Raw genomic sequence first — 25,218 nt, 5'->3', positions numbered from 1 at the left:
AGAGGCTGCCCGGGGGCCGAGGGTCCAGTGGGTGAGCCACATCCCTGGGTGCCTTCCAGGCTGGCAGTTTGGCTCTGCCGGGGGCCGTTCTGGACTCTTTCCTGCCGACATAGTGCAGCCGGCTGCCGCTCCCGACTTTTCCTTCTCCAAGGAGCAGAGGAGTGGCTGGCACAAGGGTCAGCTGTCCAACGGGGAACCAGGGCTGGCTCGGTGGGACAGGGCCTCAGAGGTGAGGAAGATGGGAGAGGGACAAGCAGAGGCAAGGCCTGCCTGAGACTGAGGAAGGAAAGGGGTTTGACCACTCCCGAGGCTGCCATGCGGTGGGACCACCCTGCTGTCCGTCTCCTGTGGCTGCCCCTCTGCCCCCTCCTGATGGCTCGCCTTGTCTCTCCAGCAAGACTGTGCACTCCTTGCAGGCAGGGGCTGGGCTGGGTGCTGCTCGTGTCCCACGTGGTACTTAGTTCAAGGCTGCCCCAGCAGACGCTTAATAAACAGCTCTTCACTTTCCTGGCTTCTGGTCTTGCTCCTTTGGTGTCTGGCTGGGGAGGGATTGGGCTGGGGCAGGACCCCTGGTACAGGGCACTGGACACTCAGGTGGCACCAGGTTTCTTGTGCTCCCAGCGCCCTGCCCACCCTTGGAGCCAGGCACACAGTGACGACTCGGAGGCCACCAGCCTGTCCTCTGTGGCCTATGCCTTTCTGCCCGACTCCCACAGCTACACCATGCAGGAATTCGCCCTGCGTTACTTCCGGAGGTCCCAGGCCTTGTGAGTGCACTGGGCCAACCCCTGTGCCTGTCTGTCCTCAGTCTTCCCGAGAGAGAGCACCCTGCTCAGAGCCACTGGGCTGTGCTCTTAGCACTCTCCCTGCCTGGCTGGCTGGGATGAGGGCAGGAGGGCCAAACAAGCTGGGCTGTCTCCCTCTGCCCCCCACAGGCTGGGCCAGACTGATGGAGGTGCTGCAGGGAAGGACACGGACAGCCTGGTGCAGTACACCAAGGTGGGAGAGAGGCAGGGAGGGGTCTGGCCCGTAGATCTGCCCTCTGACCCCCACGGCCCCCAGACCCATGGCCTCCTCTCTTTGGCCACAGGCTCCCATCCAGGAGTCGCTCCTCAGCCTCAGTGATGATGTGAGCAAGCTGGCTGTGGCCAGCTTCCTGGGTGAGTGGCCACAGGCATCCTGGGTCCCCATGTCTGCAGTGCCATGAACCTGGGTGTCTGGTCCCCTTATCTCCTTGAGCTCTGCCTGGCTCTGTCCCAGTCTGCCAACTCCGGGAAGCTCACTGGTGGTTCCTGGACCCCAGGACCCTCACCTGCTTCTACTCCCACTCAAGGGTTGTGGGTTGTGTGGAGTCTGGGGTTGGAAGGCAGTCCATGGGTCCAGAGGATGCTATGTGCTGTGTGGGGCCTTGGATACCCAGGAGCCTCAGTTTCCCCATGAGTCGAGCTGCAACCAGCTGCCCTGGCTGGCATCTATGCATTTTGAGAGTGAGGCATCAGATGGCAGGTGAAAGCCCTGCACAGCAACAGCATTAGCCGGGGCCAGCCCCAGCACAGCCCCAGCTGTGTGCCCTGTTTCTTATCCTGCCTGCAGCCCTGATGCAGTTTATGGGTGACCAGTCCAAGCCCCGGGGCAAGGATGAGATGGATCTGCTCTATGAACTGCTGAAGGTAAGCCTGGGCTGTGTGACCCCCAGTGCCTGTGCCTGTCCTCCTGTCTGGGCCTGAAGGAGATCCCCTTCTCTTGGTCACTGTCCTTCAAATCATTCCAAAGTATTTACTGAGCACCCATTGCGTGCAGGGGAGTGTGGCTGTGAAGCCAACAGGCTAAGTTTCTGCATTGCTTACAATGAGATAACTTATGTGTCTGGGAGTGAGAGGTCACTGGAGAGTAAGAATGCAGGGAAGGGGCTGCTGCAGTGGAGAAGGTTTTGTGGCAGAAGCCTTCCTACAGGGAGGGAAGGAGTGAGCACGGGGTGACAGAGAAGGGCAGGCAACAGTTCAGATGTGGGGGGAAGCCTCGGCACCATCACGCACCGGGACCAGTGTGGCTGAGCCTAGTGAGCTGCAGGGAGAACGGAGGATGAGGATGGGGAGCGGATGGTGGGTCCAGGCCACCACAGGCCTTGTAGCCATCATTGGCCTCTGATTTTTGGAGAGATGGGAAACCACCAGAGGATTCTGGAGAGAGACTCGGCTTACATTTCACAGGGTCACTCGGCTGTTGTTTGAGATTCTGGGTGTCTAAGTTTAAAAGCAAAAGGAAGTTATCGCAGTGGTCCCAGCTGAGGGATGGTGCTGGCAGCAAGGGAGAAGCAGAAGATTGAGCCAGCAGAGTGTGCTGACCAATTGCATGTGGGCTACGGGAAGGAGGATAACTACTGTCTTCAAGGAGCAGGTCTTGGCTGGTGGAGGATATCTGTTTTGGACACGTGAGGTCTGAAATCCCAGACTTCCCAGTGGAGGAGTCTGGGGTTCAAGGGAGAAGGCTGGAGGCAGGCACCAGGAGTCATCAAATGGGACCAGCTGAGGACACGGGGAGAAGGGCAGACAGAGAGAGAGGTTCAAGGGCACAGCACCGCTCAGAGGTCAAGGAGTTAAGGTTGAGCCAGCAGAGATGACTAAGAGATCAGATAAGCAGGGGCCAGGTGCCGTGGCTCACGCCTGTAATCCCAGCACTTTGGGAGGCCGAGGCAGGTGGATCACCTGAGGGTAGGAGTTGCAGACCAGCCCGGCCAACATGGTGAAACCCCATCTCTACTAAAAACACAAAAATTAGCTGGGCATGGTGTACTCAGAAGTAGTACTCACCTGTAGTACTCAGAAGGCTGAGGAAGGAGAATCGCTTGAACCCAGGAGGGTGGAGGTTGCAGTGAGCCAAGATGGCACCACTGCACTCCAGCCTGGGCGACAGGGCAAGACTGTCTCAAAAAAATAAAATAAATAAATGAAAAGGCCGGGCACGGAGGCCCACATCTGTAATCCCAGCACTTTGGGAGGCCAAGGCAGGTGGATCACCTGAGGTCAGGAGTTCGAGATTAAACCTGGCCAACGTAGTAAAACCCCATCTCTGCTAAAAATACAAAAATTAGCTGGGCGTGGTGGCACGCGCCTATTAATACTTGGGAGGCTGAGGCAGGAGAATTGCTTGAACCTGGGAAACAGATTGCAGTGAGCTGAGATCATGCCATTGCATTCCAGCCTGTGTGACAGAGGGAGACGGGAGCAGTGAAGAAAGTAACTGAGTAGCCAGTGCAGTGATGTCTTAAGCTGAGAGAGACATCTTGAGCCAGCCCCAGCCCATGGCCTAGCAGGGTTTCTCCAGGGCTTCAGACCCCAGGCTCACCGCTGCCATCCCTCACCCCACCTGCCCTTCCTGTCCCCACAGCTGTGCCAGCAGGAGAAGCTGAGGGATGAGATTTACTGCCAGGTTATCAAGCAGGTCACGGGACACCCCCGGCCGTGAGTGGGGACCGGTGGGGTGGGGTGGGGTGGCTTCTGGGGGCAGCTGGGCACTGTGGCCTGGTCAGCCTGAAGCCCGAGCGCTCTGCCCTGCAGGGAACACTGCACTCGAGGCTGGAGCTTCCTCAGCCTTCTCACAGGCTTCTTCCCCCCGTCGACCGGGCTGATGCCCTACCTGACCAAGTTCCTGCAGGATTCAGGCCCCAGCCAAGGTGCCCGTGGGAGGGGGAGATGGAGGAGAGGCAGGGGTTTCTAGGACTGGGAACTTGGTGGGCTTGGGGAGGCCTGGCCACCTCATAACCCCAGCCTGGCTTCTCTGCAGAGCTGGCCCGGAGCAGCCAGGAGCACCTCCAGCGCACAGTCAAATATGGGGGGCGCCGGCGGATGCCCCCACCGGGTGAAATGAAGGCTTTCCTGGTACTGGGGGTGGCGGATGGGCATTGTGGGACACCCTGGGGTGGGGAGTGTCTCCTACAGGAGACCACTGGCCGACTGACCCTGCAACCTGCCTTGGCAGAAAGGACAAGCCATTCGCCTGCTTCTTATTCACCTGCCGGGGGGTGTGGATTATAGGACGAATATCCAGACTTTCACAGTGAGCCTGGGGGCCACCAAGGGAGGAGGCCTCGGGCATCAGTTCTGGCTCCCCCAGCCTCCCTCCCCTCCTCACAGCCTGTCCACATGCCCAGGTAGCAGCAGAAGTGCAGGAGGAGCTGTGCCGGCAAATGGGTATCACGGAGCCTCAGGAAGTGCAGGAATTCGCCCTCTTCCTCGTCAAAGAGAAGAGTAAGCTTGGGGACGGAGCCTCACGGTGGGGCCACTCCCCTGCCCAGGGGTGAGGTGGTTTGGTTTCTGCTGGGGTGGCAGGGCGGGGTGTGTGTGGTCTGAGCAGCAGTGGACCTAGGCTCCCCATGCAGGCCAGCTGGTGCGGCCCCTGCAGCCCGCCGAATACCTCAACAGTGTGGTAGTGGACCAGGACGTGAGCCTGCACAGCCAACGGCTCCACTGGGAGACCCCACTGCACTTCGATAACTCCACCTACATCAGCACCCACTACAGCCAGGTCAGCCTGCCTGCCTCCGAGCTGCTGCTGCAGTGTGAGGGCGCGGCTTCCTGCCTGGGCGACCTCCAAGCCCCTCTCCCCACAAGGGTGTGGGTCTGTGGTGGCTGGGGGGGTGACAGTGGCAAAAGTAGGCTTGAGCCTCTAGAGCCACCAACTGATGGGGGGCTTTGGACCACCGCTGCCCTCCTCACCGTGCTCCCCGCACAGGTGCTGTGGGACTACCTTCAGGGGAAGCTGCCAGTCAGCGCCAAGGCAGACGCGCAGCTCGCCAGGCTGGCCGCCCTGCAGCACCTCAGCAAGGCCAACAGGAATACCCCCTCAGAGTGAGTGGAGGCACCTCCCACCCCTAAGCCCCTCCCCTTCTCTAAGGTCAAGGCCATTTGACTGGTACCCTTCCTGGCCCTAACTGGACTGGCCAGGAGCAGCGGGGCCTGTGGACATCTGTCCTCTCCACCCCACCCCGAGCTCCTCTGGTGCAGGACCCTCACCTCATTCATGTGTATGGATGTCTAGTCTTGCCCACAATAGGCACTGGTTATTTGGCACATGCTGTATGCCCAGCCCTGTACCAGGTGGTCAGGGGCCAAACTGACCCTGGTCACACATCCTAGGCAGGACCTGCTAGCTTATGTGCCAAAGCAGCTGCAACAGCAGGTGAACACGGCCTCCATCAAGAACCTGATGGGTCAGGAGCTGAGACGGCTGGAAGGACACAGCCCCCAGGAAGCACAGATCAGCTTCATTGGTGGGTCTGGGACTAGGGGACCGCTGGGTGGGGGCTGGAGGCCAAGAGGGAAGGAATGCAGGTAGAGGGGTGAGGAGGGGTCTGCGCCTGCCCTGTCCCTCTCAGCTGACCTGGGGGACCAAGCAGAGCAGGTTCCAGGGCCGCAGCAGTCAGATTTCCTGCCTGCACCCTCTCCACCCGCAGAGGCCATGAGCCAGCTGCCCCTCTTCGGCTACACTGTCTATGGGGTGCTGCGAGTGAGCATGCAGGCCCTGTCCGGACCCACTCTCCTGGGGCTCAGCCGCCAGCATCTCATCCTCATGGACCCCAGCTCCCAGGTGGGCACAGCTCTTGCCTCAGCACTGGCCTAGGGACCCTCGGGCTGTTCCATCACCCACAATGACCCCTCCCCGGAGAGGAGACCAGCCCTGCTCTCTGCTGCCCCCAGAGCCTGTACTGCCGCATTGCCCTGAAGAGCCTGCAGCGGCTCCACCTGCTAAGCCCTCTGGAGGAGAAGGGGCCCCCTGGCCTGGAAGTCAACTATGGCTCAGCTGACAACCCCCAGACCATCTGGTTTGAGCTGCCACAGGTGAGTGTCCAGGCCTCTGGCCACCTTGCGAAGGTGGATGTGAGGGCCTTGCCCCAGCATGGCGTGCAGTGGGAGCCCAGGCCCAGGCCGATGCCCACTGCTCCAGAGTGCTGTGGGCCGGGGCAGAGGCGAGGGGCTGGCTGGGGAGCCCTCTTGTAACAGGCCTTTCTCTGGGCAGGCCCAGGAGCTGCTATACACCACTGTCTTCCTGATAGACAGCAGTGCCTCTTGCACTGAGTGGCCCAGCATCAACTGAGAGGAGTGCAGGCCGGGGAGAGAGGAGGATGAGGCCTCCCCCGGCCCAAGTCTCACCCAGATGGTCTGCCTTGGATGCTATCAGATCACTGTTCTAGAACCTGCCTCAGCACAGCCCAGCCGGCCCACATGCAGGCCATGAGGCAGGGGCTGCTATCACGTCACCAGCAGGCAAAGAAAACAGCCATACCCTCTCCAGGACGGCCTGGGGCCAAAGGGAGCTGCAGGAACTCGGCTGGGGCACCTGAGGTTGCCCAGTCTGAGGGAGATGCCCACCCAACCCCAGGCTCCGCCCAGGCCCCACATTAGCACAAGCCCAGGCATGGGAGAAACAGCTGCTGAGGAAATAAAACTCCCTGGAGAAAAGGGCTGTGTGCACGCGTGCATGCGCCACAACAACACAACTTTATTCCTCTCCCAAACATCTGTCAGGCCTGGCTTTCCTGAGCAGGAGCTGAGCAGGAACAGGGCCTGGCTGCCTCTCCTCTGCCACAGCTCTGACCTGGGCAAGGCTGGAAGCTGGCATCGTAATGGATGGGGGAGTGGGTGGAGGATCTGAGGTTCCCGAGTAGGTTCCAATACCTTGGACAGGTGGGTCTTGTCCTGACTTAGAACTTGAGGAGGAGCCACTCTTCCTTCCCCTTCTTCCAGCAGCAGCTCCACCACCCTCCACCTTCTGTCCTTGACATGTGTCCCAGAAAACCCAGCCATGAGGGCCGCTCTGAGAAGGGTCTATAGGCTTTGCAAGCAGAAAGAAAGGTGGGCTGACCTCTGACCTGGATTCAGGGGGTGTCTGGGGTCATCCCCAAAGCCAAGTATGGTTGGAAAGGAGAAGGACTGAGAAAAGACGATGGCCCTGGCATCAGCAGGCGAGGCCCAGGATGACCCATGCTAGAATCTGGGGGAGGATGTGGGCCCTGCCCAGCCAGCAGTTGGTCCTCTCTGGGGGCCACACAGGCCATGCCAGTCAGCTTCACTCTCGCACCGGGCCCGGCCATGGAAGAAGTCCCTGATGAGGTTCTGGGCCTCTTCTTTCACTACAGATTCAGGGTGGGGGCATGAGGAGGTGAGCGTTAGCCTCCTCCCTGTAGACCACCCTCCCAAGTGCCTCCTGGCCCTGGCAATGCCAGCGCTCACCGCTCCTTCCAGGAGAGGTCTTCTGAGTCAGCAAGTGTGAGAGGTGGCGGGCGAAGCCTTTAAACAACTCCTGGAAGGGAGAGGGAGAAGAGAAGCAGAGAGCAGGACCCTTGGTGGCCGGGTGCGGTGGCTCACGCCTGTAATCCCAGCACTTTGGGAGGCCAAGGTGGGTGGATCACGAGGTCAGGAGATCGAGACCATCCTGGCTAACACGGTGAAACCCTGACTACTAAAAATACCAAAAATTAGCCGGGCGTGGTGGCGGGCGCCTGTAGTCCCAACTACTCGGGAGGCTGAGGCAGGAGAATGGCGTGAACCCGGGAGGCGGAGGTTGCAGTGAGCTGAAATCGCGCCACTGCACTCCAGCCTGGGCGACAGAGATCAAAAAAAAAAAAAGAGAGCAGGACCCTGCCCTGACCCCCAGAGCAACCCACGGCCATGACCCAACGGCAAGGCAGGCGCCAGGGAGGACGGGCGTGGGGCTGGCCCTAGGCCCACTGTGTTCTGGGGCTCAAACTCCCTGCCTCCCGCCCCCACTACACCCACATACCCCAGGCCTGGGAGAAGGCAGAGCCCACCCACTCCCCCTACCTTGGAAGCAAACTTGCCCTCCTTGTAGAAAGGGGTCAGGCACTTGACCACAACATTTGCAGCCTCCTTCAAGGAGATGCCAGGAGCTAAGAGCTGGAAGGGGTCTTGAGCCGTGGGATTCAAGGTGCCCTGTTCGCTGGCTGAGACGCTGCCCTTGACCTCAGCTACGACGGAGGGCTTGGCTGAGGGGCGTGGCCTCTTCTGAGGCTGGCTCTCTGGGTTCTCCTGAGAAGGGCCACAGCAGAGGGTCACTCCTGAGCTCCCTTCCACTGGCCTGCTCCCCTCCTCCAGAAGACTGGGTCCCCACACCAGCTGCCTCCCTCCAGCCCAGCCCATCTGCTGCCAGGTGTGGAAAGCAAGCTGATTTTCCCTGACCCCTTGAGCAGGGCACAACAGCTCCTGGCCTTGCCCACAGCCCTTCTCTCCTCCCCAACAGCCTCACCCTGCCGGCACCTGCTGGGATCGAGGCCGCTTGCCCTTCCATGTGTCCTTTGCAGGGGTGGGCTGGACTTCAGGGGTGCCCTGGTCTCTGGGCGGGCAGGTGCTGGTGGAGGGAAGAGCAGGCATCACAGCACTGGGTCCTGGTGGCTCCCTCATCCCAGGAGGCCTAGGAGAGCCCATCTCAGGGGTGAGCTCTGAGCTTCAGACGCCCAGTGAGCAAAAGGGATGCTGCCGTGTGGGTTCCAGAAGATTCTATGACTACCTGTACCCTTACCTTGGCCTCTCCCTGAGGCACTCCTCAGTCTGGGGAGGGGCAGGCGAATGTCCCCCGGCTCCATCTTCCTCCCCTGTGTACTTCTCTGGGGCCATCGGGGGTCCCTGAACCCCCTCACAGGAGGGGCAGGCACCTTCTGCCTCTGGGGCTGATGCCAGCAGAGCTGGGCTTTCCACCCTTCGGCAGAAGAAGCGGGCGATGCTCTGAGAATCCTTGTGCGCCGCTGTGGCTAGGAGCTGCTGTTTCTTGCTAGCCCGGCCCTTGGCAAGGGAGCTGCCCCCAGAGGAACTTTTTGCCTTCTTCTCAGGGGAGGGCCCCCCATAGTGAGCGCTGCCTCCAGGGACCTCCCCTCTGGGCCCAGGGAGGGGCTCACTCCCGTCCTCATCCAGGAGGCCACAGGGCCGGCTCGGGGGCTCGTGCTCGCCTCCCCGCTCGGGCTGGGGGGCTTGCTCCCTGATCCGAGTTGTCTCCATCAGTTCCGTGGCCTTCTGGAATGGGCAGGAGCCTTTGGGGAAACCAGCTCCCACCCGCTTGGGTTTGAGCTGTAAATGTGAGCAGGAGGAGAGGAGGTTCAGCCCACTAGGCACCCTCGAGGGCACCGCTGGCTGGAGCAGTCACTCACATTGGGACGGGGCTCTCAGGAGTGTGGGAGGGAAGAGGCAGGCAGGACCCTGGTGGGGAGCCAGGCCTTGGCAAGAGGTGCACCCCTGAGGGCAGAGGGGAAGTGGAGCCTTTCCTGGTCACAGGTCTGGAGGCCACTGGGCCACAGCTCACCGAGTACACATGGGAGGCTGGTGGAATGTCATACTCATTGGGCTCCGGGGGCTCAGCTTGGGCATTGCAGCTCTTGGCACTGCCTCCCATGTCATAGGGCTGCCCATCCTTGGAAGCTCTGTGGATATCGGCCACCTGGGCAGGGATAGGCAGGGAGGCTGTGGCACCCGCCAGCTCCTCCTGACATGCCCCACCTAGCCCTCCTTTTCTAGTAGGCACTAGAAGTGGGTTTCTGTGGCCAGTGGCCACAGGCAACTGACCACTGGGCAAGTTTTAGGCCTCCCATCCTCACAGGGCTGGCTAGAAACATGTCCAGCCAGTGGAGAATGGAGCTCTACCCCCATAAACTGTGTCTGGGGTGGGCTGGGGAGGGTGAGTTCTGGGCTGCCTGTGCCCAGAGAGCTGGCAGACAGCTTCTGCCTCAGAGTATGGAGGGGCCCCTGCAACGACCCTTGGTCCGCCTGCACCAGGCCCACCTTCTTCAGCACGCTGGCCTTGTAGAGGTTGGCCACCTTGGCGTTCCGGAATGTCTCATGTTCCAGCTCCACGGCCTTGGCCCGGAGGTCAGCTCTGTGGGTGCAAGGTAACAGGCACAAGGTATCAGGTGGGCCTGGGCTTCTCCCTGCTGAGCTCCTGCGGGACTTGAGGCCTGGTGGGGTAGGCCTTGGGCACAGGGATTCTGATTAGGACTCTCTGGGCACCCTGTGGCTTACTGTCCCTCAGCAGCTGCTGGTAGCACTTAAGTTGTAGCCATGCCTGGCCCTGGTGGGGTTGTAGGGGCAGTACCCTGGAGTAGGAGAGGTACAATCTGAGGAGAGGTGGCCCAAACAGGCCAGGGTTGACAGGGTCCTGCAGTCTCCAAGGGAACGAGAGCTTGGAGGGCTCCTCAGCCCAGCGATCATGGAACTCACTCATCAGTGGTATGTGTTGACTGGCAGTTGCTGCTCAGCGCCTCCTCCAGAAGCCGCAGGCAGTGCTCCCGTGCCTGGCACAGGACAGTGAGACTGGTCACATGGCCTCGCGGCTGGGGGAGGGCCCCGGGGGGTGGCTGAGGAGCTGCCCGTCTCTTACCTTCACAGTCAGCCTGGGGATCCTCCTGCTAGAAGCCTCTTTCAGGGGACAGTTCTCATCTGTGGGGGGGTGGTGGTCCTTGGTCCTTTCACTCCACCTTCTGCGCTCTGAGGTCCCCCACACCCCGGATGAGAATCCTCCCTCCATGCCCCGGGAAGAGCCCACAAGCCTCCAGGAACATTTCTGTACTGACCTGGGGGTACAAATTCTTCTATCTTGGGGTCTTTGCCCTGGAGGACAACATGAAGGGCCCATGAGGCGTCCTGCCCTGCCGCAGGACGGTCCCATCCAGCACCAGAGAAGGGGCTGAGAGGTGCGAGCAGGGGGCCACCAGGGGCCCTACACAGGCCACTGAGTGCCTCCCCTCACCTTGCGCAGCTGCATCTGCTTCTGATAGAAGAGGTTCCACTCCCGCTTGTGGGCTTCATCTCTGCTTTCATCCCCGCTGCCTCCAGAACCTTCGTCATACCTAGGGACAGGCCAGGCGTGAGTGGCCCTGGCCTGGGCTCTGCCCTCCCCACGTGTGCTGCTGCTAGAACGGCAATGTCCCTGATGTCCTACCAGCTCAAGGGGGGATTGCAGCATCGTGCCACCTCTGGTCTGGCCTTGGCGCCAAGGGAATGCCAGACAATTCCAGTGGGTTGGAGTCCCTGGCTTCTTGGCCCCTTACCTGCTGAAGCCCCCGTAGCCCTTGCGGCCTCCCTCGTACAGCTCGGGGTCAAAGCCATTCCCCTGGGAGGGCCCGATGCAGGTCTTGCTCCAGCTGCTGCTGCGCTCCAAGGCCTCCAGCTGCCTCCGCACGGCCGTGGGGTTCTGGCAGTGGTCGCAGCCTTTGGCGCAGGCAGGCAGCACATCCCCGAAGTACTTGGCAATGGCAGCATGGCGGCACCTGGAGCAGGCAGCACCGCAGAGGTGAGGGGCGGAGAGCCCAGTCGGCCAGCGTCTGTTCACCTGAGCCCGAATCGCTAGCTGAGCGAGCACTGCCGTGTCTGGCACCATGCCGGGAGCCCCACACCCCTCATCTCATCCAAGCCACACCAGGCATCGTTTGGCTCTCCCCACTACACAGATGAGGACGATGAGGTGAACAAACTTTCCCAAGGTCATGTAACACATGGGGGTCTCCCGGGAAGCAGGATGTGAACCCCACTCTGTCCAGTTACTCCTCTGCTCCTCCCCTCTGTCCTCTGGCAATGGGATGTAGATGCCGGCTCTGCCATGAAGGCTGTCTTTTGGGTGACACACTTCACCTCCTAAAGCCCATGCATTCCCATCAGTAAGATGGTGCAGAAAGGCACAGGCCTCATGGACTGAGCGAAGATGGCTGAGGTGATGTCTGAAGTGCATTACAGTACAGTCATGCCCCATGGAATGACTGCACAGCCAACGGTGGTCCCCTACGATTCTAACACTGTATTTCTACTGTACTTTTTCTATGCTTATGTGTGCTTAGATATGTGAATACCACTGTATTACAACTGCATACAGTACTCAGGACAGTAACGTGATGTACAGGTTTGTGGTCTAGGAGCAACAAGCTGTAGCGCATGGCCTAGGTGTGTAGGAGGCTGTGCCGCTTGATATTTTTTTCCTTCTCTTCCCTGGAACTGCTGTTTGATTTCCCTAAGTATACTCTGTGACCACACAATGACAAGTTAAATTTCTCAAAACGTATTTGCATTGCTAAGGCAGGCATGGCTGTGTAGTAATATGTCCCATCATCAACCCATGAGGGTGTCACAGGTGGGGCCTTTAGCCAGGGAGACGCAGCCTCGCCTGGAGTCCTCCTCTCGTCTTCCTCTGTCTCAACCCTGCTGCAGCCCTCCTGGGGTGAGCGGCCTCTGCCCATGCTGGGAGCAGGGAGCAGCCTCTGACTGGCCCACGAGGCTCTGTCGCATCTCTGTTCCCTCTGCATGGGGGTGGCTGTCGACCCCTGGGGCAGCTGCAGAGGCCGCAAGAGGGGCCATAGCTCTCTCAGGCTCCTTATAAACAGCCATTCCTGCCACCAGGAACGTGGCACAGGGTAGGGAAGCCCAAGAGGAGATGCTGGAACACAGGCAGGGCTGTCTGGGGTGCCACATCCCAGGGACAAGAATAGCTGGTGTTAACTGCTCTAACTAGAACTCCTCCCAGTGTGAGCACTGCTGCGGCTGCAAGAAGCCCTTTGAGGGGCTGCGACCCCAAGGCGCAGGCTCAAGGATCCAAGGCTGATTGCAACACCCCCCTAAGGAAGCAGGGCCTGGCTGACTTTCTTTTAGCTGAGTGAACGCAGCTCTGAAGCCTGACCTGGGCTGGAACAGCCGAGGCGGCCACCAGAGGGCGCTCCTGCCCCCACTCTGCTCCAATGAGTAAATGCAACAAATGGTTCATCCCCAGGAGTCCGTGCACCCGCACAGCGGCCGCCCGTCCAGCCTCTGGGAGGCTCTGGCATCTGAGTGGTGTGACCACATGGCTGGCTTCCTCCCTCTGCCCTCCCCAGGCCCTGACTCACTGGGGTTTTGTGCTCGGACTCAAAGAGCTCCATTGACAGCGGGGCTGGGGTCGGTTTCTCTCCACACAGCCTGGCCTGCTGGGTGGCACAACCAGGCAAATGTCACAGGGCCCGGCCCCTGGACTCTGCAGCCCTGCCCTGACAGCTGGGCCAGGAGTGCGGTCACAGCCCCGGCAGAAGGCCCTCACCTCACAAGGAACATGAGGCGCCTTGCCGGGCGCGCAGGCCACTCCCGGGTCACTCAGGATTCCAAGTTCTCCCCCAAGACGCTTCCAGATGCTGAGCGGCACAAGGGCCTCCCCAGGGACTGGTTGCAAAGCCTCCTGCTCAGCTTGGGAGGGCCACCAGCTCCCCACTGTTTACTGTTGTTCCTGAGAGAGGCCAGAGGGAGGGACCAGCCAGGGAGTGGCCAGAGGGACAAAAGGGGTGGCCTTCCTGAGGGCAGGGTGGGTGCCCCAGACCTGAGAGCGCTGCAGGACTCCCCTCCACAGGCTCAGGTGGAGCCTCCCCAGGGTCCTCCTGGCCAGGGAGGCAGAGAGCCAGCCGACTTCTTTCTTCAGCTCCCAACCCAGGCCCAGCCCACGGCGTGGGAGTGGGGGAGAGGGAGAGGAGGAGGAAGGAGGAAGAAGGAGAGAGGGAGCTTGTCTTGTCCCTGAGCAGCCCTCACAGGGCAGAGGTGAGGCACCGGGACATGAAGTTGGAGGACAAGTTCCCAAGCAGGGCTTCCTCGGGCTCCCCCTCGCGACGGTAATTTGACACTTGGATCTCCAGGACGACCAACAACAAAAAAGCCAGGCAGAGACAGCAGCTGGCTGTCAGCAGAGGAGCTGGGCTGAGGCGCCCAGGGGAGCAGCGGCGCCCACGAAGGAAGTACGAGGACAGCACGTGGAGGCTCCGCGCTGGGGCACTGCTGCTCAGCCCCCAACACCTGAGCTCCCAGGTGAGTGGCAATGGCCACAGAAGAAGGGGGTCAGGGAGGGAGCAGCAAGGGTCCCCTGCCCCCAGGGTGAAGGGCCACAGTCTACCATAAACACGGAGAGGTCTTTGGGGACATGCTGGGTCGCTTCCCTGCAGGGAAGTCAGCCAGCCTCCTGCACACACCTGCACTCTCCCTGCTGCTGGGACCCTGCACTAGGGGAGGGCTGGGGGCTCTGCTCAGAGCGCCTCCTGCTCCGCCTGCTGTGCAGCAGAGGGGCCCTGAGGGCCTGCTTATTCTGCAAGTTCATTTCAGCTCTTTTATTCAGGGGGCTTAAAAGAGGGATTTGGCTGTCCAGCTTGGGAGAGAATGGCTCCCGGCCTGCTGAGCCTCCCTTTTTCACAGGATTAGGGCAGAGCCCTGTCGAGGTCAGTGCAGGGTCTGCCCAGCCAGCATGCGGCGCCCCCAGGATGCAGCAGGACTCTGCCCATCTGTGTCCTTTCAGGGGCTTGGCCCACTCACTGCTGGTGTTCTCAGCTCACAGCTCAGCCTGGGTCCTCCTCCCTGGGCCTATCTAGAACCCCATAAACTCCTAGATCTCCCTCTGGTGATGAGCCTTGAACACCAAACCAGGAACCTGGAGGACTGACTTTCAACTCAGGCTCAGGTGGGCAGAAGGTCACAGAAGTGAGGCTGGGAGGGACCACGCTGGCAACCGGGACCTCTGCTGTGCCACCGTGATGCACAGGCTGACGTGACACCACCCCTAAGGAAGCAGGACCCGGCTGTTTGGTTCTTTGGGGAACACTGAGAGCAGCCCTCCTGGGCAGGGCCCATGAGCCGAGGCTGCCTACTCCTCCTGCCTCCCTATCCTCAAGCCAGCGTTAAAGCCACCACCCCCCATATGTTTTCCTCAAAGCAAACAAGCTGGCATCCAGTGAGAAAGAAAAACAATGACCCAGGGAAATGTGGAAACCAAGGACCAGCCCAAGTATTCTCAGCTCGGCAGAGGCTGGGGGCTTCGGCTGGGGCTGGTGTCTGGGGAGACAAGCGCCTGTGGTGTTGGGAGGCGCACAGTAGGGAAAAGAGTCAGGCCAGGTGGGGGTCGGGGCACAGCGGTGAGCCTGGAGACCCCAGTGGCTGTCACTCACAAGACGCCTCAGGCAGGCAGGTGGGGATCCCTGTCCTGCATCCACAGGACACGAGTGGACAGGGTCTCTCCAACACAGTCCCTGAACCAGGACGGAGGGCGAATGAACAGCCAGCTTCTGTAGCTGCAGAAAGAGCGCCTACTGTTTCTAACACTAGCAGCAGAAAGCGCTTCCTCCTGCCCTGGGTGGCTACAGGAGCAGGGCCTGCCAGGGGTTCAAGCACCACTTTCTGCTTCCAGTTGGAGCCAGGGCAAAAAGGGGAGTCACCCAAAGGCTCAGTGCCACAAATAGGGGCATCCCCCCCGGCTGCTCAGGCACAGGACCCTGCAAATCTCCCACAAGTGTCAGTTATGCCTCCTTCTAGGTGGACCTCAAACGAGATAATGCCCAACAGGGCAAGGGTGACTAAAACCCACCATGACGAAACAACAGGGCAGAGCAAGCAGCCCTCTGGGGCCCCGCGCTGCCAGCACACCTCGCTTATCAGTCTCAAACACGCCGCCTGCTACCAGCCCTTCCTCGTGAGGCGCCTGGGGTTGGAGTATCAGCTCTGCGAGGAGGAAACAGGGAAGCTTTGGGACTAAGTGGCAGCTGTCTGGCCTGCGGGATGCCTGCCTGTTGCAAGGCTGTGTGTGCCAGGAGATGCCACATAAAGGAATGCTTCCCATCCCTCCGGCTCTGCCAGCCTTCTCTGCCCTGAGTGTTTCCCCTGTGCTGACCGCTACTGCAGCCAGGGCGCACCCTCTGAAGGCTCCAAGCAGGGCTGGCTGGGCAGCCTGGGCAGCAGGAGGGCCTGGTGGCAGCTGGGCTACACTCCCTCTTAAGGCCAGAGGGAGCCACCACTTGCTCTGGCAGCCACTCAGGAACCCTTGAGGACCCTGAGAAACCTCCAACCAAGGCACTACTGAGTGTGGGGTTGGGAGGGACTCTGGTTGCCCTGGTTCGCAGGTGGGCACTACCAAGCGTGGGGTTGGGAGGGACTGGTTGCCCTGGTTCGCAGGTGGGAAGTGTGGTTTTGGAAGGAGTTGGTTGAACCTGAGATAGAAAGATGGGAAAAATACGGGATCATCAGTAGCCCTCCTGGACTTCCCTGCCTTCCTCCTGCCAAACCTAGGAAGGGAAAGGGGAGGAGAGGTGGCCAGCCTCAGAGCTCCCATGTTCCCCTCGCCACAGCTGGGAACACTAAGGTTCCCTTAGGAGCAGCGGCTGGGGCACATGCCACACAGTCACCTGACGGCTGCTGGTTATATTGGGCACCAAGTGTCAGGCACTCCCTGGCCTGGCTTTAAATAGCCCGCTGGGAAGACCGCCTGGGGACCGGCTGGAATGCGCCTCCTCCTCTTTAGAGAACAGGACCCCTCAGCTCCCCCACCTGCGCCATGAAGGTTCAGTCGCGGGCTTACGCTCCAAATGACAAGATATCAACTGCAAAACAAAGGGGGTCCCGGGGTTCCTCTCCAGCTCTCTGGGGGCAGAACAGCCACGTCCAACGATCCTACTTCTGCTCACTGTGTGACAGGATACCGTGAGTACCCCTGGGTCAGACCCTGGGGCTGGGTGAGACTGGCCATGCCTGGCTGGCAAATTCAGCTTCCAGTCAGCCCCCTAGGGAAGCCCTGGGCGCAAAGCTATGACACTATCCACAGCCACAGCCTGCTGCTGCTGGGAACTGACACTTTTCCCCGCTGGAGGCCGGGGTCCACCCGGCATGAGTCTGCAGCTCTCCCACTTTGCAGCCCCTGGAGGAGGCTGGCCAGAGCTTCTCAGCAACAAACCCCACTTTTCCTGCACCAGTAAATTTAGCCTCAGTCCAACCTTCTTCCTCCCTGTTCTGGTGAGCACAACCCCAGGTCTCTATGCCACTTCTCGCTCACAAGGAAAAGTGCCCCCCTGCAATCTCTCCCTGGGTCTCTGGGTGTGGCGCACAAGCGAAAAAGCTCTCCCTGCCCGCTTCCTCTTTGAAGGAGTGTCTCTGCTGGGCTACATTAGGCCATGTGGGCACAGTGCCAGTCAGGCTGAAAACGCCAGACCAAGTGTAGACAGAGAGGGAGGGGAGAAAGGCAGCCCAGCTCCTGAACCACGCGCAAACTGTCCCGTAAGGGACACTGTCGGCATTGTCATCCCTCTAAGAATGAGGGAACCTGGAAAGCTGGGGCGTGAGGATGGCACGGAGGTCCCGGAACCAAGAGGGGACCACTGTCCTTGTGCAAGCCTGCTCCACCTGGCCAGAGAGAATGTCCCATTCAGTCTGACCAGAGGGTTCAGTCCTACACTCAGGCTGGCTAGGCTCACAAGACCTGTACCTGTGGTGACAAGGACTCCAGGTAGTCTCAAAGAGCCTGGTGTGGCCCCAGCCTGGTGGTGATATGCTGATAAAAGCAGCTTCAGATCCACAAATGTGGGCTGGGGCTGGCCGAGCACAGCCAGCTGGCTTCCAGGGGGCTCTCGGGCCCTGGCTCCTGTACTGAGCCCACTGCACGGGCAGTGCCCTCAGGAGGGCTGCTCCTGGCTATCTTGCTGGTCTAAGCTGGAGACAGGCCTCCATGGAGAGACAGCGTGGGGCACCAGTGGGGGTGCTGGCTGGGGCCCTGTCCTGCTGTGTAACCTCAGAGAAGTTGCTGCTCTCTCGGGTCTCAGCTTCCCCACGTACAGAAGGAAGGAGGCGGGAGCGGATGATCTATAGCATTCTAGGACCCTATGCCTCTCAGTATATTTGAAAACTGAGATCCTCACCTCCACAGAAACGCACTCACTCCAGGTGAGGTGTGAGAAGCTGGGTGGATCTAACTCAGGGAACCCACGGCTTTTGACAAGAACTCATCTAATTTTCCACGGAGCCATCTTCTGCCTGCTACCCTCAACATCACTTAAAAAAACAGCTCCCCAGGCCGGGCGCAGTGGCTCACACCTGTAATCCCAACACTTTGGGAGGCCAAGGAGGGCGGATCACCTGATGTCAGGAGTTCGAGACCAGTCTGGCTAACATGGTGAAATCCTGTTTCTACTAAAAATACAAAAATTAGCCTGGCATGGTGGCGCACGCTTGTGATCCCAGCTACTCGGGAGGCTGAGGCAGGAGAATCACTTGAATCTGGGAGGCAGAGGTTGCAGTGAGCTGAGATCATGCCATTGCACTCTAGCTTGGGCAACAAGAGAGAAACTCCATCTCAAAGAAAAACAAAACCAACAACAAAAACATAGCTCCCCACCTCCAGCTTGCCTACCTTCCTTCAGGGCACACACCGCAGACACCCTAGGACAGACACCCAAAAGGTGTTGGGGGTGCTAGTGACAGTGCACGGGGGTGACAGCCCCCAAAGCCAGTGAGACCCCTCCCAGGGAGGCATTCTCGTGTGCCGGGCACCCCCCTATGGCTGTCTACAACGTGCTGCTAGATGGTCAGTCCTCCCAATAGCCTCAAAACACGCGCATCTCAAGCCATATCAGAGACATGAAGCAACCTGTTCATGTCACAAAAGGAGGAAGTGGAGGTGGCATTCAAGGAGGGGCAGCTGAAAACACTAGAGCAGGCCCCTGGCAGAGAAGGAAATCCAGAAGGTACATGCCGGCTGCCATCTTGCTCCTGAAGGGCTACGAGGCAGAAGAGGGGGCAAGGTCTAAGTGACCACAAGTGGGACTAACTGGGGGCCAGCAGGGAGTCCGACCTTCTGCAGTGGGTGGGCTGCCTCAGCAGGCGGAGGTTCCTCACCATCCTGGGTGCTCATGCAAAGGCCACATGGCCTCAAGGATGGCTGCAGGCCAAGTGCAGGGTGGAGGGCTCCGTTCGATGACCTTCACAGTGGTTCTAAACCAGCTCTGCCAAGGCAGCGGCACCGGGAGTGACTGGCCTCACTGACGTAGCCATCTCAGCGAGAACCGGCTGAGACCTGGGACAAGGCAACGATAATTACAGCCAAAGGTCTGGCACCAGCCCCTGGCCACCTGTCCCCACCACCACCCCTGGATTAGAGCAACTGCCTTGGTGAACTGGATCAGGCTGGGTTGGGACAAGGTTGTCTCTGGCTCCTCTCTAAAGAGGCACCAGCTCCCTCATGCCCACAGGAGAGGCAGAAGGGGAAAGCGGCTCAAAGATACAACAGCCCGACAGCCTCAGCCTGGAGCAGCACCTTGGGCCTCTTGGGCACCCTGAGACAGGAAGAGGCTCTCCTGGGGCAGGGGTGGGAGTGGAGAGGACTTTCCTGGTCAGGCTAGAGAAACAGATGATGCCAGCAGGGGAGGGGCTGGCTTGAGCAACCTGGGCCTCCTGACCCCCTCCCAACAGACAGGACAGAAACCCTGGCAAAACCTGGAGGGACACGGTGCGGCCTCCCCCTCTGGCAGAACAGGCATGAGTGTAGAAACTGGGCTGGTGGGAGAGGTTGGGCGGCCTGGGGGACAGGGGGGCAGTTTTCACCTCTGACTGACCCTGGCCAGAAGCCCCATGAACCTGCTCTCGGGAGAACCTGCTCCTTCTGTCCCCACATTGACGGAAGGCAAGAGTACCAGCTTGGCATCCTATCCCAGTCTCCCCACCCCGAGGGAGCTGTGCCAGTCCCAAGCACCCAGGCAAAACCTAGCAGTGGTACCTCAAGACAAGGGAATGGAACAGCGAAGCCAGAAACCACCACTAGCCGCGGCCTTGGCCGGCAGCCCCCGAAGCAAGCCCTTGGTCTCACTGTCCTCACCGGTTTCCTCCACCCTGAGCTGTGTCAGCTGGGTGGGGACTGAGGGCCACCACTAGATGGAAGTCACCAGGGGTGCAATGTGTGAGACCTGACAAACTTGTTCTGCGGGCTGCGGATGGGTGCGAGGGTGGAATCTCGGTGCTGCGGCGAGTGTGGGGCCAGCCGTGGAGGCTCCAGGTGTTCTCTCTGCCCCAGCAGAGCCCGGCAGGAGCCCCAACAGGAAGCCAGCGCGGCATGGCCGCCACCGACTTTGTGCAGGAGATGCGCGCCGTGGGCGAGAGGCTGCTGCTCAAGCTGCAGAGACTGCCCCAGGCTGAGCCCGTGGAGATCGTGGCCTTCTCAGTCATCGTCCTTTTCACAGGTTAGTTGGGGCACTCAGCACCCCATGGCTCTCCCTGGCATCTGGGAGAGACCACACCATGGTGCCAGCCAGAGGGCTGGCAGAGGTGGCGGGTGTCTGCCGGCTCAAGGAGGAAAACCAGTTGTCCCTTGGGGGAAGCCAAGGGACTTCCCTCATCCTCTGATATGCTGCTTGGGTGATGGGCGGTGCTGGGGACTGGGCCCAGCAGTACCCCGGGATCCCAAACGCGGGGATGACGGGAGCCAGGCTTGGGCAGCGAAAGAGAAGACACAACATGGAGGAGGTTGGCCCTGGCGGCTGGCATGGGGACTGTCCGCACCTCTCACCAGCCTCTCGGATCTTTCTGACCTCCACCAGACCTGTGGGGGAAAGACCCTGGCAGGCAGTGCGTTTCTCTGGGAGGAGGGTGGGCATCCTTTCTCTCCCCCAACCTGAGTCCCGTGCTCTCTCCCGGCCCTCCAGCCACTGTTCTGCTGTTGCTGCTGATAGCCTGCAGCTGCTGCTGCACTCACTGCTGCTGCCCTGAGCGCAGAGGCAGGAAGGTCCAGGTGCAGCCGACACCACCATGACGGACAGGGGATGGCTGAGGAGAAGCTGGAGAGGAGATGGCCAATGCCATGACAAAGGCCATCAGCCTGGCCCTGCAGCCCTTACCCCTCAAGACCAGGCTCCCCTGGCCCCAGCTCTGGCCCGGCCCAGGTACCTGGACACTGACAACTTGAGCCCTACCAAGGAAACAAGGGCTGGTATAGGTGCAAACCTCTCATCTGCCAGTGGACACTGGGTGCTGGGGAGTCAGCTGTTTCAAAGACTGGGTCAACTGCCTGGGCTTCTTCGCCTACCTGCACTTTTTAACAAAACAAGGAAGTAGGGGTCCCCATACCTTGATGGAGAACAGCCCCCACCTGTGGGCAATTGGCCCTTGGGGCTCTGCTGATACATGCCAAAGAGGAGCAAGGCAATCAGAGGGGCTTTGTGCAATAGCTTCTGCATCCGAGCTCCTGCCAGAGCGTGAGCATGTCAGTATTCTAGTGCAGTATTTGCCAGTTTCCAAGTAAAAGCTTTTGTGTTATGCGTTTCTGCGGTGCCGGACTCCCTGAGGTTGAGCTGGGCTCTGTGCATCAGAAGGGGGTATGGCTGGTGCCCGTCCTTCCCAGGCCTCTGCTCTCCCTGTGCCCACGAAAGCTGGAAAACCACGCAGAGAAGCATGCCACACAGGCGGTAACACCACGGGACCAGTGGATGGTGCCATGAAATTCCTGTCATGCATTAGCTGCTAATGAGCTCTGCCAGGCTGAGGCACTACTCTGCAGAGTAGCAGACACTGTGTTTGCCCAAAGGCAGGAGCTAAGCTCAGGAACGGCACTTCACTCTGTCAACTGCCTGCACCTTTGGCCTGCGCATCCCACACTAGCAGACTCAGACCAGTGGGTCTTCACAAACTGCCAGAGGAAGGCCCTAATGTCGCCTGTAACCTGCCTCCTGACCCTGTGGCCCTCCCCCATTTGTGTGCTGTCTGGGCTCACACCCTCACCCTGTCAGCTGCGTGACTCAACTTCCCTAAGCCGAACTCCCCCTTGGTGAAATGGAGCAAATCCTGGTACTGCTTCCTGGGGTTTGCTGTGAGGATAAACTAAGATGACCTATGTCTAGCACTCAGCTCGGTGCTGGGCATATCCTTAGAGCCCCATCACCATGACCCGTTATTATTTGCCCCTCTAAACATGGGACCAACCAGGGCAACAGGGACCCATTTTAAAGACTGGTCTTGCTGAGAAGCAGCACCTTTCCTTCCTTACCCCCTCCTTTCAGCTGAGTTTTTCTTCCAGAGAACTTTCCAGGTAGAGCTACGAACCCAGGAGTGAGGGGAGGGGAGGCACACGGCTCCAGAAATGCCAATGGGTCCAGACAGAGCATCCCGAGGTGCCTCCCCGGGGCTTCCCCAGAGCCTCGAGAAGTCTGTGTTTTTCACACGCTTCCATCATCTTGGCCTGCGTGGCCCGTGCTCTGGCCACCTGGGAGCAGAGCCCTGTCTACCTGGGAAACATGTCATGGAGAGGGGATCCCAGCCCCTGCCACACCCCCGCCATTTCCAGCTGGCAGTCCAGGCCACACTGGCAATAGCAGGCAGGGAGGGGAAGCTCTCACCCTCTGGTTTCACTTTCTAGTGTCCACGGACTTGTCTGACAGGTTTAGGTTAAAGACCCAGAGAGTAAGTGTTTTCATACAAAAGAAAAGAAATTCAAAAATTTGTCCATTCCCAGCCCCCTCCAAAGAATAGGATTCAGAATGATGACGATGATGATGATGACGATGATGATGATGATGAGGATGAAGATGATGATGAAGACGGCTAAAATTTACTGAGGAGTTACACATACTCAGCATTGTCTTCAGCATTTTGGTGCAGATAAACTCAATTACTCATCACAGTACCTCCATGTTGAAGATACCACTATTACCCCCATTTTAGAGATGAGGAAGCTGGGCCTCAGCGATATTAGGTAACTTGTCTACGTTCAACCAGCTGAAAAGGAGCAGGGCCTGCTTGAGTCCAGCCTATCTGGCTCCAGAGCCTCTGCTTAACACACCCAGGGCTCTGAGACCCAGAACTTGGCCTCCTGGTTGCAGTACAGATAAGGCTCTAATCCATTATCCTCCATCGACCAACCCTACACCCAAAACACCCACACCCCAAACTCTGTCTCAAAATAACCTTCACAGGAGTGGGTGGGACCCAACAGGTAAGAGCTGGGGTGGTGCCCAATGAGGCACCCCTCCCGGAAGAAAAACACAGGGGAGTGGACGGACAGGAAACCCTGCATTTTTCATTCCCAGCACCAATGGCTGGAGGGTCCCTGGAAGCCTTCTGTTTGGGAGATGGCCAACAGGGAAGCAGCCCAATTCCTGGGTGACTTTTCCATAAGCCAGTTTTCATCAGCATAAGAATAGCCCTGCTCCAGGGCGGCTGAGGCCTCAGCCCTTTGTTAGAAAATATTCTGCTTCCCTAGCCCAGCTGCGGAGAGGTGGGAACCACAGACAGCCCTGGGCACAGACAGGCCGAATGGCCGCTCTAGGGCAGGCGGTGAACAACTGCTGAGTCCGCACAGGATTCGGTCCCTGCCCTCACAGGACTCACTCCTCCCTGCTCCTTGGCCAACTGGCACACACCAGGCCCGGCTGTCGGGCCAACTCCTTCACAGGCCTCAAACCCACTGAGATTAACAAACCAGACCTGCTCTCCGACAGCAGCCTGGCCCGCTCCTTTAAGAGGCAGCTTCTCGTGCCGGTCTTCCCTGGGGAAGATGGGCATGGAAAGGTGGCAGCAGTTGCTCCACTGTGGGAAAGAATAAACAGAAAGATGCTGCAGACCTGGGCGGCCTGAAGACGGGCGGGGGCCATGGAAGGGGCAGCCATCAGGCTGGTTTCAGGTTTAGAGGACGTCTGACTTGGTCACCACCTCTCTGTTCCCGCCACTGTGCCATCCTGGACCATGCCACCATCAATGCTTACCTGTGGTCACTGCAGCAGCATCCTAAGTGGTCCCCACAATCATCTCGCCAGCCTCTTCATGTCCACCCCCAGCTGTGCCCTCTGCTTCCGCCACAGGGCAGGCTGCTCTCGGCTCCTCAAAAGGGCTGCACTCTACTCTGAAGACCTGCGTGCCACACTGTCTGTACATCATGCCTGATTAAAAGCTACAATAGGGATGGGCGTGGTGACTCCTGCCTGTAATCCCAGCACTTTGGGAGGCTGAGGCAGGCAGATCATTTGAAGTCAGGAGTTCGAGACCAGCCTGACCAACATGGTGAAACCTGTCTCTACTAAAAATACAAAAAAATTAGCCGGGTGTGGTGGCGCACGCCTGTAGTCCCAGCTACTCGGGAGGCTGAAGCAGGAGAATTGCTTGAACCCAGGAGGCAGAGGTTGCAGTGAGCTGAGATCAGGCCACCGCACTACAGCCTGAGCGACAGAGTGAGATTCCGTCTCAAGCAAACAAACAAAAAACAACAACAGACCAGCATAGTATATCACATGCATGTAATCCCAGCACTTTGGAAGGCCAAGGATCCTTGAGCTCGGGAGTTTGAGACCAGCCTGGGCAACATGGGGAGACCCTGTCCCTACAAATATAAAAAAAAATTAGCCAGGCGTGGTAGCATACACCTGTGGTCCCAGCTACTCCTGTGGAGGTTGAGGCAGGAGGACTGCCTGGGGCATGACAATGCCACTGCACTCCAGCCTGAGTGACAGAGCAAGACCCTGTCTCAAAAAAAATAAAATAAAAACAAAAAATGACAATAAAGCCACGGATACAAGAATCTCATTAGAAAAACTTGGCAGAGAGTATATAAAAGTTTCCTCCCAACCGGGCATGGTGGCACATGCCTGTGATCCCAGCTACTCAGGAGGCTGAGGCAGGAGAATCGCTTGAACCCGGGAGATGGAGGTTGCAGTGAGCCAAGATCACACCACTGCACTCCAGCCTGGGCTACAGAGTGAGACTCTGCCTCAAAAAAAAAAAAAAAAAAAAAAAAAATTATCCAATTGGGGCCGGCGGTTAATTGAAAGAGCTGGTCAAAGCAACTTTTGTTAAAGAACACCTAAGTTCTCTACACATCTATTACTTTTTTACATATCTCACATTAAATGGAAACATACACCTATTCCTTGGCCGGCCTTCCTGGCCTTTTCTCTGAGTGTGGGCTTGCCAACCAGAGCTCCTGGATTGCTATTTTCTAGTTTTGGTTGAGTGTGGGCTTGCCAACCACGGCTCCTGGATTGCTATTTTCTAGTTTTGGTTGAGTGTGGGCTTGCCAACCAGAGCTCCTGGATTGCTATTTTCTAGTTTTGGTTTCTTTAAAGCAGAACAAAAACTTAAAGTCATTGGAACTTAAAGGCAAAGGAAGCTGGGTGTGAAAACCTTCTGGGTTTTTACAAAATGTCCCTGATGTTTAGTTATCATGTCTGCATCTTTTTCAACAGGAACATTATCTGAGTGATTCCAAAGTCATCCCAAAGTAGTCAACAGGTATTTCTAGAAAGAATTTCTTTCTCCACTCGCTCTGAGGTGCAGCACAGGTGCTTCAGCGCTCAGACTGTGTGCTGCTGGATTCAAACTCCAACTCAGTTACTTACTAGCTGATGACCTTGGCTAAGTTATTTAACCTCTCTGTGCCCGTTCCCCACATGTAAAATTGGGGTTTCAGCTATTATTGTTGCTTCACTGGTTC

At 58.8% G+C, this 25,218-nt stretch overlaps 3 protein-coding genes across 28 annotated transcripts in view; 2 read left to right on the top strand and 1 right to left on the bottom strand.

Moving 5' to 3' along the window:
• Positions 1 to 6,458, top strand: part of MYO15B (myosin XVB) — a 39,004-nt gene extending 32,546 nt beyond the window's left edge. Inside the window, 16 exon segments of the mRNA XM_031011527.3 lie at positions 60 to 229; positions 622 to 767; positions 936 to 999; positions 1,091 to 1,160; positions 1,594 to 1,670; positions 3,388 to 3,461; positions 3,558 to 3,673; positions 3,784 to 3,878; positions 3,979 to 4,056; positions 4,151 to 4,247; positions 4,379 to 4,524; positions 4,732 to 4,847; positions 5,136 to 5,269; positions 5,453 to 5,586; positions 5,697 to 5,837; positions 6,016 to 6,458. Coding sequence (XP_030867387.3) covers positions 60 to 229; positions 622 to 767; positions 936 to 999; positions 1,091 to 1,160; positions 1,594 to 1,670; positions 3,388 to 3,461; positions 3,558 to 3,673; positions 3,784 to 3,878; positions 3,979 to 4,056; positions 4,151 to 4,247; positions 4,379 to 4,524; positions 4,732 to 4,847; positions 5,136 to 5,269; positions 5,453 to 5,586; positions 5,697 to 5,837; positions 6,016 to 6,093 — 1,736 coding nt within the window. The 3' untranslated portion in view covers positions 6,094 to 6,458.
• A 4-nt stretch (positions 6,459 to 6,462) lies between these two features.
• The window catches only part of RECQL5 (RecQ like helicase 5), a 40,519-nt gene continuing 21,763 nt past the window's right edge, over positions 6,463 to 25,218 (bottom strand). For 4 of the 25 annotated variants that reach the window (XM_055388901.2, XM_019027275.3, XM_063706089.1 and 1 more), the window contains 12 exons: positions 11,051 to 11,269; positions 10,750 to 10,849; positions 10,574 to 10,610; positions 10,381 to 10,439; positions 10,221 to 10,294; positions 9,786 to 9,879; positions 9,310 to 9,444; positions 8,536 to 9,077; positions 8,274 to 8,427; positions 7,821 to 8,045; positions 7,230 to 7,299; positions 6,463 to 7,129 (listed from right to left, as the gene is read on the bottom strand). In XM_055388901.2, coding sequence (XP_055244876.2) covers positions 6,984 to 7,129; positions 7,230 to 7,299; positions 7,821 to 8,045; positions 8,274 to 8,427; positions 8,536 to 9,077; positions 9,310 to 9,444; positions 9,786 to 9,879; positions 10,221 to 10,294; positions 10,381 to 10,439; positions 10,574 to 10,610; positions 10,750 to 10,849; positions 11,051 to 11,269 — 1,855 coding nt within the window. In that variant the 3' untranslated portion in view covers positions 6,463 to 6,983. Of the gene's footprint in view, positions 7,130 to 7,229; positions 7,300 to 7,820; positions 8,046 to 8,262; positions 8,428 to 8,535; positions 9,078 to 9,309; positions 9,445 to 9,785; positions 9,880 to 10,220; positions 10,295 to 10,380; positions 10,488 to 10,573; positions 10,611 to 10,749; positions 10,850 to 11,050; positions 11,270 to 25,218 lie in introns of those variants that run through there. The other 21 variants (XM_055388904.2, XM_004041010.4, XM_055388900.2 and 18 more) reach the window with 9 other exon arrangements.
• On the top strand, positions 12,931 to 21,056 carry SMIM5 (small integral membrane protein 5). Of its 2 annotated transcripts, none has more exons than XM_004041020.5 (3): positions 12,931 to 13,811; positions 19,822 to 19,984; positions 20,447 to 21,056. In XM_004041020.5, exons 2-3 carry the CDS (start codon positions 19,858 to 19,860, stop codon positions 20,551 to 20,553), a joined length of 234 nt encoding a protein of 77 aa, XP_004041068.1. In that variant the 5' UTR covers positions 12,931 to 13,811; positions 19,822 to 19,857; the 3' UTR covers positions 20,554 to 21,056. The 2 variants fall into 2 exon arrangements, with proteins under 2 accessions (XP_004041068.1, XP_018882826.1); XM_019027281.4 differs by lacking the exon at positions 12,931 to 13,811 and adding an exon at positions 16,350 to 16,463.

This window comes from Gorilla gorilla, chromosome 4, assembly GCF_029281585.2.
Source record: "Gorilla gorilla gorilla isolate KB3781 chromosome 4, NHGRI_mGorGor1-v2.1_pri, whole genome shotgun sequence".
Taxonomy (NCBI): Eukaryota; Metazoa; Chordata; class Mammalia; order Primates; family Hominidae; genus Gorilla; species Gorilla gorilla.
Note: the sequence above shows the minus strand (reverse complement) of the source record. Positions and strands in the feature narration are given on the sequence as shown.

Excerpts from the sequence above, each read along its gene's own strand:
- SMIM5 (XM_004041020.5), top strand. The coding sequence starts at position 19,858 with ATGGCCGCCACCGACTTTGTGCAGGAGATGCGCGCCGTGGGCGAGAGG. Across the intron at positions 19,985-20,446 it reads AGTCATCGTCCTTTTCACAG|CCACTGTTCTGCTGTTGCTG; the intron begins GTTAGTTGGGGC and ends CCGGCCCTCCAG.